At 32.0% G+C, this 13308-nt stretch overlaps 1 protein-coding gene across 1 annotated transcript; it reads left to right on the top strand.

The window, feature by feature from the left end:
- The first annotated feature begins 2289 nt into the window (after positions 1–2289).
- Positions 2290–3285, top strand: LOC112515845. The gene has a single exon (XM_025122786.1). It carries the CDS (start codon positions 2368–2370, stop codon positions 3136–3138), a length of 771 nt encoding a protein of 256 aa, XP_024978554.1. The 5' UTR covers positions 2290–2367; the 3' UTR covers positions 3139–3285.
- Positions 3286–13308: the final 10023 nt, after the last annotated feature.

The following is a 13308-nucleotide window of genomic DNA, read 5'->3' as shown; positions in this document are numbered from 1 at the left end:
CAATGTGGTAATTTTATTATCTTTTGAAAAAAATATTCGTATATAATAATTATTAATTTTATTGGTTAAAATACACGTTTCATATTCAAATATTTTTGAAATTACCCTTTTTACTTACACGTAGAAGTTAGGAGTTGTTTAGTTGGTTTTCTATTAAGTCATGTATGGATAAAACTATTTGTGTAGATTAAGTTATCTGAATTGAATGGGGAAGTCTTAATTCAGGATAGTTGTTTCATAGATGCAAGAAACGTTTTTTAATTGGCAAGTACAACTAAAGATGGCCAAAAACCGGTCCCAATCGGTCCTAACCTTTTTCATAACCGGTCCCGGTCCCGGTCTCAGTCCTGGTCGAAATTGATAGGACCGGTCAAGGTACTTCATAACCGGTTATGGGCAACCGGTCCCGGTCCCAACCGGTCCTTGCATTAAAAAAATAAGATTTTTTTTTGATTTTTTTAATGATATATATTTTTAATACATTATAAAATTTACAATTGAGTCACTMAAATACACTTTAAAAATGCGTTTTAATATAATTAAAATTATGTTTTCTTATAAAAATACATTATAAAATTATTTAAAAATACATTTATTTATAAAATTATTTAAAAATACATTTATTTATAAAATTATTTGAATTTTCGGGCCGAGCCGGGCCTGGCCGGTCCATAGTCGGTCCCCATAACCGGTCCCGGTCCCACGAAACTACCAAAAACCTCAACCGGTCCCGGTTTTCGGTCCCATAACCGGTCATTACTGGTCCCGGTCCTGGGCCGGTCCTTTGTCGGTCCCGGTCCTCCGGCAGTCCCGGGCCGGGCTGGGCCGATTTGGCCATCTCTAGGGACAAGTAGGGTTGCACATGGATTGAGTTGGTCGGGTTGAAAGCATTTAAACAAGTCAACTTGATGTTTGTGGTTTATATTCGAACCTCAGAAAAACTACAACCCAAACCTAACAATCCAAACCATGGGGGTTGGATTTGGTACATTATTTTACAATGTAGCTAATTGTTTGTGTTTAAACGAATTAAAATCAAAACTAGACCATATAAAAAAGACTAACAAACTCAAAAAAAACTTGAAAATTCATGCAAATAAGAATTAGTCATACAGTTGAAATTGTAATATAATTTTGAATATAGTTAATTACAGGTTGATCTAATGTATATATATTAATCAGGAACTTAACAATCATATTAAGTCTGCAATACTGAAAGACATCGGGTTGAGTTGGGTTCAAATTACCCTAATCCAATTCCACTCCAATTGATACAGTTTGGCTTAATTTTGTATCAATTATAGGTCTGGTTACCTTAGGTTGAGTTTTTTTTTTTTTTTTTTTTTTTTTTTTTTTTTCCAGATTAGGTTGATCGGATGGTTGGGTTAGTCGATTTTTTGAACACCCTAATAACTTTATATATTATGAAGCCATACAAGTGTGAATCCCCATCAGATACAAAAATTGAAATGAATTATAAACTATTAAAGGGTACTCGTACAATGCAACGAGATACATATTGATTTTAATATTTCATTTTATTCTTTATCTCAGTCGATGTTATAATATGGTCTTATGTGATCTTGAAAAAACGATGATGTTTTTATTTTTTTAATAAAAAATAAATTTGAAGATATCATAAAAATTTGACAAAAATATATCGATATTAGTATCAAATTAACTATTTAAAATTTCTCATTTTTTGTGTAATTTTTAATTTAATTTTTTTATTATAATTTAATTTAGATTCAATAACAAAGTAATTTATATTTGGTTTAATAATATAATTTTCTTATAAAGATAATAATTAACTAATTTGTTAGAATTCGAAGATTATCCTAATCATATTTAGATTTTTTATATTTTAAAATGAGATATTTATCATCTATTTGATTATGTTTATCCCCAGTTAGTTACACAAATTCAAAAATGAAGCTTTAATAAGTTGTACTTATGCATAAATTATTTGTAATCTTGAATTTTAAATAATATGCATCAATATACGATACTTCATACATAAAAAATAATTTTTAATTTTTTTATCAAATGCTATAAAATAGTATAGATAGAAATAAAAACTATTATTTAAAAATTTACATAAAAATAGTAATATACTTTTAAGATAAATATTTTTGCTACAAAATATTAAAAGATATATTTGAATATATTCGTCTTTCTTTCCTTTTGTTATTTCCGCCCTTTTTAAAGTACCGTGGGACCCGTTTAGCCGTGCTCGACCATCTATAAAAACCAGCGACATCTCCATCGTTTTAGAAAAATAGATCACAGTTCACTTTCCCATTCCGTCACCGGAAAATAAATCTAATCGGTCGGAGCTTTCAAATAGAAGCTGTAAAACAAAAGCAGATGGATATTTTCGATATCCATAACGTGAAGGTGGAGAAAGCGAATGCAACGCTACAGTACCGGCGCTTTCGAAAAATCGCCAGACTGTTCCGGCTCGTGGAGCTGTTTTTAGCAGTGGTTTTACTCTCGTGGATCTCGTCTCGCTTGCCGTTCGTTATCAGAATATCTGGAGAGTACTTCCGGCAGCTTCTCTCCATCGTCGTCAGTCCTCTCTTCATTTTTTTGGTCGGTAACGTGATTGTCTTAACTCTGGTGGTCAAATCAGGCCAACTCACCGGAACTCCTAGTTCGGTAGGTAATGACGGAAGTGATCTGTATGAAGAGATTGTGAATAATGTAAGTGAAGATGTTCCTCCTGTTCTCGAACCGGAGGAAATTGTTTATCAGGATAAACGAATCATATCTGAAGTAAATACTAAACCGATTGCTGGTAACTGCTGTAACGAAAACGAAATTGAAGTTAGGAATAATCCGACGGCTAATTCGGTTCCAGATCTAGATCCAAAAATTTATCGGAGAAGCCAGTCTGAGAACCTGACGAAGAGAGAGTGTTTTCTGGAGCTGGATAAACTTTGCGGCAAGCTCAAGCGGTCGGAGACGGAAGTAGGACGGCGAAAAGTTGATACTACGGTGGAGGTTGAGGAAGTGGACAACGTCGTCGACGAACTTAGCAATGAAGAGTTTCAGAGGAGGATCGAAGGCTTCATCGCTAGACAAGTCAGGTTTCATCAAGAAGAAAAATTAGCAATTGTTCCTCACAATTTAATGTGATTTTCCGTACAATTTTTCCAAAAGCGGAATAAGAAAAAAAAAAAATCATATTGCTACTTTCTTCATCTGATTTATTTTCCTCCTTCCCTATGTACAGTACTTCTACTATTGGCCTCTTCATGATATTATCAGATTCCAGATTTCACAATAAGTTACTTCTCCACTTTTGTGTTTGTTTTTTTACTTTTTTCAAGAATTGGTTCTAAATTCTACTTTCAAACTTTGAAGGATATCCTTTTTTCCGTTTATCGGATAGTAAAAGGTCTATCGATCCATGAGAACTCCACATTAAAAGCAATTGAATATCAATATGTGACTGCTGTGACCATTCAAACTCATCTCATGTAGGTTAAAGCATTGAATGCATTTACGATGACCATACCCTGACCTTCATGTTTATGGAAGGATAAAAGCTGATCACTGGATTCTCATGGATTTTTTTGTTTCATGTTTGGACAATCAATACTCTGTTTTTTTTCCTTCTACTAATCATATATTTTTGTAAAATTAAAATCGACTTAAGATAAATAATCAATAAGAAATGAAATATTAGCGTTATTTTTGTTCGTGGTGTTTTCACCAGAGATGATTGAGAGGGGTATTTTTTTTTTATTAACCTGGATATCTAACCCGCTATGCGAGCCGACTAATCCCAAGGCGACCACTTGCTTTGCAAATAGTCCGGAGTCACCACATTTAAACCTCTGTGGCCACAAGGAGATTTTTATTCCTCCTTGGATTTGAACATGGGATCTCATGGTACTTTTGACCTTTAGAGCCAAGTTCAAACCAATCAAACATCACCCTTGTGGTTGAGAGGGGTATTTATGTCGTTGCATTGAAGTATACACCGAAACTAAACGGTAGCATTTTTAATAATAGTAAAAAAACTACATTACGTTGGGAAAATTTAGTGGTTGAACAACGACCCATTTGAACAGGATAAAAATACCGTGTCGTTGATTTTTTGAGCTTTATTTGTTTCAACATTTTAAATACGGACATTAATTTTTTCCAACATTTCAAATACTTTATTTGGATAAAATTACTCACCTCTTTGCCAACCGAATATACGTTGAAGACCACAAACACTTTATTGATTAAGGAGCCGTTTACTAAACGTTTATTTGATAAGTGCTTACCGGATAATTTTCCTTATCGGATGAACATGACAAAGGTCAAAAATCTTACCGGGTAAGAGTGATGAGAAGGATAGAGAGTCTTACCCGGTAGGTGAAGATGACGACTCTTACCCAGGTAAGTGCTTACCCGGTAAATTGTTGTATTCAATATGTTTTGATGTACTGAAAACTTAAGCATCAAAATAAATTATAGTGTTGACTCATCGATAAACATTTACCGGGTAAGCATATTTCGTTGGTTTTAGTGAGTTATGTTGTGGGAACTTTTTGAAACCGAGATATAAATAGAACGGAGCATTTTTTGTAACTAGTGAAACCAGACAAAATTCAAATATTGAACTTCCGTTTGAATTCGATTATGAGTTGACGAGACCGACAGAAGGTCACCATTGATAAAGCTACGGCTTACGAGGGTATATTTGGATTTTTCATAAAAATATATTATCATCCATGATTCAATTTCCGTAAGGTTGACTTTATAAATTTAGTTTCAAATCAAGATGCAACCGTAATCCAAAAAATTTGCATTCAGGCTTTCTAATCCAAAGTCACTTTGACTTGGTTTTTAACCTTTTTAGATTAAACCCGAAAATTGAACCTCACTAGTCCTTTACGACATTTAAATCGTCTTATTTTTTGTTTGGATTCAAAAGTTCTTACGTATTTATTTGTAATACTGTTCGATCATCTTTTTCCACATCTGATTTCCTTATTTTCTTCGTCTTCCTATTTATTCCTCGAACACATTCGAACTGTACCAAATTCCATAACAAGTTGACACGTTAAATATTCATAACGGAATAAACCAAAAGCTCTAACAAACCAAAAAAGTGACCATCTAAATCAATATGGAATTCATGATTTGGTTCATAAACCCCACAAACCAAATCAAAATATGTTTTTTCACATCATCAAACAATTTTCTTCAACATTATTATGAATTAAATAATAAACAAACACCATAATTACATATGCACAAATGGCACAAACACTAGAATTAGGAGTGAGTCTAAGCATGGATTAAAGGGACACATTGTCTTGGGAAAAGGGTATGAGAATGATGCAAGTTGTCTCTATAAATGGGAGAAATGGAGGGGTAAAACAAGAGGAATGTGTTCCAAATTCTTGAAACAAGTGGTGAACATATCAATATGATAATGATGGATATTTTACACAAGAATATGTCTAAAGGAATTTGTTCACAATTACATAAGAAAACACTATAAACACTTCATCATCATATTGCATAGATTCTTTTTTGGTTTTGATTTGTCCATCTGTTACCTGTTTATTCGATACAGTATCTTGATTTGGTTATGTAAGGGATTATGAAGAGAACGTGGTGTCGAAAATAAGCAGGGTTTATTTGAAAGAGATACGACCTTCTCTGTCTTTTGAACTTTTTTCTCGACCCTGATGATGTCGGATCAGAGGGATTTTTTTTAGCTTTATAGAAATACAAATATGAACGATTCGACTAAGGAGACATGACACGTAAACGATTTGAGTAAGGAGACATTTCTCAACCCAACTTTCCAACATGATGTAAACTTACGTTATTGAATCAATGTCTTTCTCCCTTTACGATCACAAGTCGTGAAACACAACATAAGACCGTCACAACTTCTGCCTTCTTGATTTCGAGATCCCTTCTCCCATCGCTTCCCATTTCAAGTTTAAACCTTAATTGTAAATAGTACAAGTATACCTTTACGCTATTTAATTCAAGATTCATTATATAATCACCTCCCACTATTTTTGTTATATGACTTTTGATGATGTGTAGTTGTTTATTTCAACCTTTTTTTGTATGAATTACAACTCTTTATTGCAACTCCTAAATGCATGGATTGTGACTTTTTATTGTATGAATTTTGATACAAGCTTCATTAGATACAAGTTGTACCGCACTTCCGCAATACCTTAAAATCTGGTGCGATTTGCAGTTTGGGAAAGTGTTCAACACATATGTGTTGGTCCCAAACGAATTTACAAGAGTTTTAAAGGTAACAGTTTGTAGAAGAGTGGAATGAATACAAACACACAATTTTTACCTTTTAAATTCGTTTATTGATAAAAGAAGATCAATATGGAATTTACAGATTGTTGCGGAAGAAGATAAGGTTAAGACCTAATCTAAACAATACTGGAAACACATAGTTTCCATACAAGATAAGAACAAGAGAGAAGAGAGTTAGAATGAGAAGAAGGTTCTTACTGAGAAGAGGAGTCTTCTCAACTATTTATACCCATTACATTTAATGCACATCAGAAGTACAAGCCATGTGGCAAACTTCTAGTGGAAAGCTTGTCCACTGTCTTCAGATATGCAGACTTTTGACCGCATATGAACAATTGTCTTTCACAAAGTTGGTAAACACATTTGGAGACAATAAAGTAATTCTGTGTAAGGTATGAGGTTGTCCTTTTTGTGCAAGAGGATAAGACAAAAACTAGTCTTGTAGAGCAAGATTCATTTGATCCCTGACATTGATTCATCTCTAAAGATTCTTCAATGTTCACCGAGTCTTGGTCAGATTTCACACTTTGATTTAGATATTCTTGTTGTCACTTAATCCACTTCAGATCATGAACTATTACGTCTCTATCTTTAGCTACTTCTTTGACATCGTTGAAGGTTCCTTTGGTGTGAGTTTTATCTTTGACGAATACTTGTTCTTAAAGAAGTTCACAGTATATGTTCAACAATCACTTAACAGACTCAGAGATGATCGTTGAAACTGAACAGAAGTTAAACAAGCATATTTCACTCAGTATGGAGGATCATCATCAAATCATTGAAAAAGTTTGGATCAACAATCTCCGTCTACTTGATGATGACAAAGCAACAAAAAAGAAAATTGCTACGTGTTTCAATGTGGAAAAAGAACTTGTAAGATACATGTTCCTTTTACTGTTTTTGAGATCTTTTTCAGTATTAGACGGTGGTTTGTTGAATTTCTTATGAGCAGGTCCTTCCTTATTCTTCTTGTAATCAATCTTCCAGGCATGTCATCTTTACTGTATGTCATGACAAAGAGGAGATGATCCAGTGGTGCAATGGATAGTTCAAAGCACCTTTGGGAACTTCAGTTCTCCGTCAATGTCAATGAAGTAGATTCCAAGCTCGGGCTTGAAGATTATATTAAAAACTTGTCAATAAACATATAAAATGATCAAAAGGGGCATCTAGAAAAATTAATCAGTTACAATATTTTATAATTTAATTAAAAACAAATATCTCATAATATTAATACAAACATGATAGTAAATAAAAATTAAAATAATATAATATATTAATTAAAAGAATTTAAANAGGTTGGTTCTGAAAGGATGTTTAACAAGTTCTTTAAAATGAAAAGTTTAAGGATTTTTAGCAAAAAATAAAATTTTAATAATTTTTTAAAAACTATAATTAAATATTTTATTAAAAGCATTTAATATAATTATCTATGAAACAAAATAAGTATAACTTTAAATTTTATGTCACTTACATAAACATTATTAAAATTGTTATATTTCGTTTTTGATAACTAAGAAGCTGTTTACCTAAAAGTTTATCTGGTAAGTGCTTACCAATATGAGTTAACACTATAATTTAGTTTTATGCGTAAGTTTTTAGTACATCAAAACGTATCGAATGCAATAATTTACCTAGTAAGCACTTACCTGGGTAATAGTCGTTATATTCACTTACCAGTAAAATTCTTCATCATTCTCATCGTTCTTATCTGGTAAGATTCTTAGCCTCTGTCATGTTCATCCGATGAAAAAATTTATCCGGTAATACCAAGTAAGCGTTTAGTAAACGACCCCTAAATATATTGCATAATAAGTAATAAATAATAACATAAAAACAATTTGATATGGTTAATAATAATTTAAATAATTATATATATATATATATATATCATCATTGAGCAACCCATGGGTATGACACATGATGAAGCTAAATTATGGGGTAATTATGGATCACCCTCCCATGCTTTATTCCCCAACTTCTCCATCCCAAACATAAAGTCTCCTTCTACTTTTATTATTTATAAAATCTTTTTCTTTTAATTAATATTAAATATTTTCTTTATAACTTATATTTTAATTCATAAAAATGGAGGGCAATATGATGAATAACTCCACCATGAAAGACAAAAGGGTGTTTTTCAAGTAAATTAGTTATGTCATTGGATGCTAAAAGTCACCTTAACACATCATTTTTCCATGTTCTTCCCAAAAGGATAAGAGTTTGTGTGCGCATATATATATATATATATATATATATATATATATATATATATATATATATATAAGGTAATAGTTCAAGATTTAAGGAGAATAGTTTGAATACTCCCACGACCGTTGATCTTAAAGAAGCATGAATCGACCTTGGTTGTGCACACTGCGTTTCTCAAGGAGGACAGTTCAGCCATTGCATCGAGGGTTGGTCGGGACCAATTACATTAACGTATGTTAAACTGTATATGTTGGTTTATGTTAATGTACTTTGATATTCATTGTTTTTTTTCCGTGTTAAAGTTTGTTAAGGTATCTTAAGGCCCACTATTTTTCACGTTAAAGTGTGTATATGTTCATTGTTTTCCATGTTAAGATGTGTTAAAGCTTGTATGTCAAGACATGTTAATATTGTGGGGTATGTTAAGTTACATTCATATACGGGTTGGGTTCACGTGAGACAAACGGTTTTTCGTAAGATCCGTAAGACCAATTTATGTTCATTGATCAACTTTATAAGCTAATGATCTATGGTTTAAAGTTGCACGGTGACAATTTTGTGATTATTGAGAAGTCTCGAGTTTATTATTTTGGTTTTTTGCATAAAAATGTTATTGATTTATTGAATTTAATTTAACAAACTCAATTATAAAAAAAAACTATATTCTTAATGCAGTAAAAAAATGTATTATAATTTTGTAAATAAAAAAATCTTCCATATTTTATTATTAAATCATTTTATTTAAAATATTTTGTAATAAATACTTAAATTCCGTACTTTATACTATAGAGTATAATCTTAGTTTGACTCTTTTGGTCATTAGTAATCATTGGGTTATTAATGCTTGGTTTGATGGAAATTCATTTATTAATGAATGATTTACACTTTTGGTCCTTTATCTATGGTTACTTTCTGATTTTCATCCCTACAATTTATAAAGTACACTTATCATCCAAGTTTTGTGTTTTGGAGTCTAAAATGGTTCATCGAGTTAACACTGTTAGTTTGTGCTTTGTTAAGTCGTCATGTACCCCTCCTATAAGAGGCAATTCGGTCTTTTTATCTCTATATTTCTTTTAAAAATATCACCAATCTTTTTTTAAATAATAAAAATATTATATGATAATATTAGGAAATCGAAGAATGACAACTGTCCCAGTGAAACATGCCTTTTTTTTCCTCTATGACTTATTCGATTGGATTCCAACGCCGATGGCACATAGACATAGTCCCCCTCTTCTCTAGTTTCTCCATCGAAACCACCCTCCCCTCCATAACAATGATGGGAACACTCAAGTGTTGTCTACTAGCCTTAAGTTTGACTCACACCCATACCTAATGAGGTGATTAATTGATACTAGAAATAAAGACATGATAAATAAATACTTGAAAAATACTTGTATTAAAATAAAAGTAACAGCTAGGCCACAAAGGGCAAGTTGTGGATAGAAAGTTAAAATGTAGAAATTAAAATACATAAATTAAATGCTGAAAATTGAGTTATACACTAAAATCTCCAAGCAGTAATTGCTTGAGGATGAAACTCAGGTTGTAGCTCTTAGTTGAAGATGGAATGATCTTTAATGTTTCCTCGATGATTCCTTGTATATAAAAAAGTTGAGATCTTTGTCCAATGTTGATCACTATTTATCCCATATTCTAGAGTAGGGCTGTAAATGAACCGAACGTTCAGTGAACCGTTCGACGAGAAGTTCGTTTATGTTCGTTTATGTTCGTTTATTTAATAAATGAACGAACATGAACAAATTTTTTTGTTCGTTTAGTTAAACGAACGAACATGAACAATAGTCTCGTTCGTTCATTTATGTTCGTGAACGTTCGTTCATTTACCGTTCGTTTACGTTCGTTTATATTCGTTCGTTTATATATTAAATTTAATATATAATCTTTTTGTTATATACTTTGAATTCAAATAATATTTATTTATATTCGTTTATGTTCGTTTAGTCCGTTCGTTTAGTCCGTTCGTTTATGTTCGTTCGTTTACGTTCGTTTAGCATGTTAATAAACGCACATAAACGAACACGAACATATCTGATTTCTAAACGAACGAACACGAACACAAAGATTTTCGTTCGTTTACCGTTCGTGTTCGTTTGTTTGCTCGGTTAAGTTAAACGAACGAACATGAACAAGCCTCCGTTCGTGTTCGTTCGGTTCGTTTACAGCCCTATTCTAGAGATCTTCAGATCACTTCAAATCTTCAAAATAATGCTCCCATACACCAGATAATAGCAAAACATTTCATTGTCCAAAAGTAGCACCGAACATGCCCACAATGGGCAAATAATATCCACTGTCCACCGTAACGTCCTTTTTAGCACAAAAATCAATCATTGGTAATATATCACCTCTTGAGAACAAGTTAAACAAAATGAAAGAGATAGAACCAAATTGGGTAAGTAAAATGATACAAAAGCCTAGAAAAGAGTAATAAATAACTCTAAAAATGAGATTTATCATAGATCCCATATATTTTTTTAACATCAATAATTATTATAAATCAATAAAATATATAAAAAACCAGGAAATTATCACTTTACACAAACTTCATGGTAAAAATCAATATCTTGTACAAGAACTCAAAGGGTATGGGTAAGAACTCTCTACAAAGGTAGCTCCTACAAACCACTTCACTTTTTACTTATAAGAACCTTGCATTGAAGATGCTCTAAAAACTCTCCATAATGATAGTTCTTAGAACTTACAACTCAGGGGTTGTTTGGAAGTTGCTGAATGGTTTGGTGCTGAATGATTAAGTGATCAGAATGATTAAGAGACTCTCATGATATAGTTCAAAATGAAATATAATTGTTTGATAACTGTTTACAATGAAATTAGGGCGCTGAATGGTTAAAGAAGGCCTAGGATACAAAATTATTCAGAGAGTTTTGAAACCATTAAGAGGCAGACTATTTTTTCGCCAAACAAGATTCATCTCTTAACGATTCAGAGTCTGCCTCTTAATGAAACTATTAAAAGGTAAACAAACAACCCTCACTTCACCTTTTTCTTATAAGAATCCTGCAATGGAGATGTTCTAAGGAGAGGAGATAGTAAAAGGTTAATTTACTTTGTAAAAGAAATAAAGGTGCATTATTTGTCCTAGTGAGGGGGACATGACCAACTTAACGGACTCCAAACTAACAGTGTTATGTGGAAGGACCATTTTCAGTCAAAACATGAAAAATGGATTAATCCGTGTACTTTACGAGTGATTGGGATAAAAACAGAAAAAGCCATAGACGAGGGACCAAAAATGTAATTCACTCTTTATTAAATGATAATACATTAAATATTAAGTATTTAAAACTCTCGACTTCTTTTAATTTTTTTTTAGATATTGAATGAAAATGGATTGCGTGTTGTTGTAGTTCATATTTTAAGTAAATAAAGGGTTATTTTTTGCATTTAATGCATGAAATATTAAATATTTAAGTATTTTTCTATCTAATAACTTATACTTGTAAGACCCGCTTCAATTCAGCTAAAGTAACGTTGATTTTTTTTATATTTTAGATGTCGACTAAATAAATGAATTGCACGCCAAACTTTTTTAAAGGATTCTAAAATTTTATTTTTTTTAAAATAACATGATGTCTTTGGCGTTAAAAAAGTAGAAAAATACTGATATTGACTTCAACGAACCTAGATCTTAATGAGCATTTACTAATCATCAGATAAAGATATACTTAAGTATTTGAAATGTCACTCTTAAGTAGTGTTTGGTACGCAGACTGGATGAGACATGACAGGACGGGACGAGACGGTATATGACTAATTGTCTGTCTTATGTTTGGTACGACTAGGACATGACATGACAAAACTATTAAAATGACCATATTGCCCCTAAATGTTGTTCAATGTTATTTTGTATCGTTTAGTGATTGTAAAATAACAACAAATCAACCAAAATATATTTTAATTACATAGTTTTTGTAATCAAGTTTAATATATTAAGTATATATCCAAAAAAATGACAAAAAGGTGTTGACTAGCCAACCTGGCAATCACACCCAACCCGGCAATCACACTTAAATATTACCTATTTTGACTTGTTATTCAACCCACCTTTCACTTTCGTCATTTGCAACCACGGTTTATTCTTTTAGATTGTACTTGCAATTAATCTCTCTTTTCCTCTCCCAAACTTATCTAATAAATTGAAACTTCATGTTGCTCCTCCAAGAATTGGATGACTACATAATCCGTTTGAAAGATATAAAAGAGGCCACCAAAAACTTTAGTCATGAAAATGTCATTGATGAGAGCAGCTACGAAAAGGTGTATAAAGGAGAACTTTTACACTCGAAAGGGCTTGTCACAAATGAGATGAATTAGGTTTTCTCTTGGAATGAAATAACAAGGGTAATATTGTATTTTAACTTTAGTTCCATGTTGTTCTACCTTTTTTGGTGGAACAAGAAATATCAAGATTTGTGTTATGAAAATTAAAAATAGTCTCACCTTGTCCCATGTTTTTTTTTGTCCATGACATGTTAAACATGAGACTATTTTTATGTCCTTTCATGTCTCATGTAGTCTGCATACCAAACGCACCCTTAAGTAACAAAATAAATGTTTAAAAATAAAAACATAAGAAATTTTTATACAATTTATGAAATGAAAAGCTAGGTCTCATGCTTCCACCTCAAAAAGATGAAATGGTGTTATGGTTGTCCAAATTAAAGGAAACATGGAGTGGTGGGTACCAATTAAACATCATTAGGGTTTTCCATCTACTATTCAGAATGTTGTTGCTTCATATACAAATCC

Source organism: Cynara cardunculus (assembly GCF_001531365.2).
Source record: "Cynara cardunculus var. scolymus isolate 2C chromosome LG 7, CcrdV1, whole genome shotgun sequence".
Classification (NCBI taxonomy): Eukaryota; Viridiplantae; Streptophyta; class Magnoliopsida; order Asterales; family Asteraceae; genus Cynara; species Cynara cardunculus.
The sequence above is the reverse complement of the archived record's forward strand: the minus strand, read 5'-3'. Positions and strand labels throughout refer to the sequence as shown.

Bases quoted from the DNA above. Each gene is read 5' to 3' on its own strand.
- LOC112515845 (XM_025122786.1), top strand. From the start codon at position 2,368: ATGGATATTTTCGATATCCATAACGTGAAGGTGGAGAAAGCGAATGCA.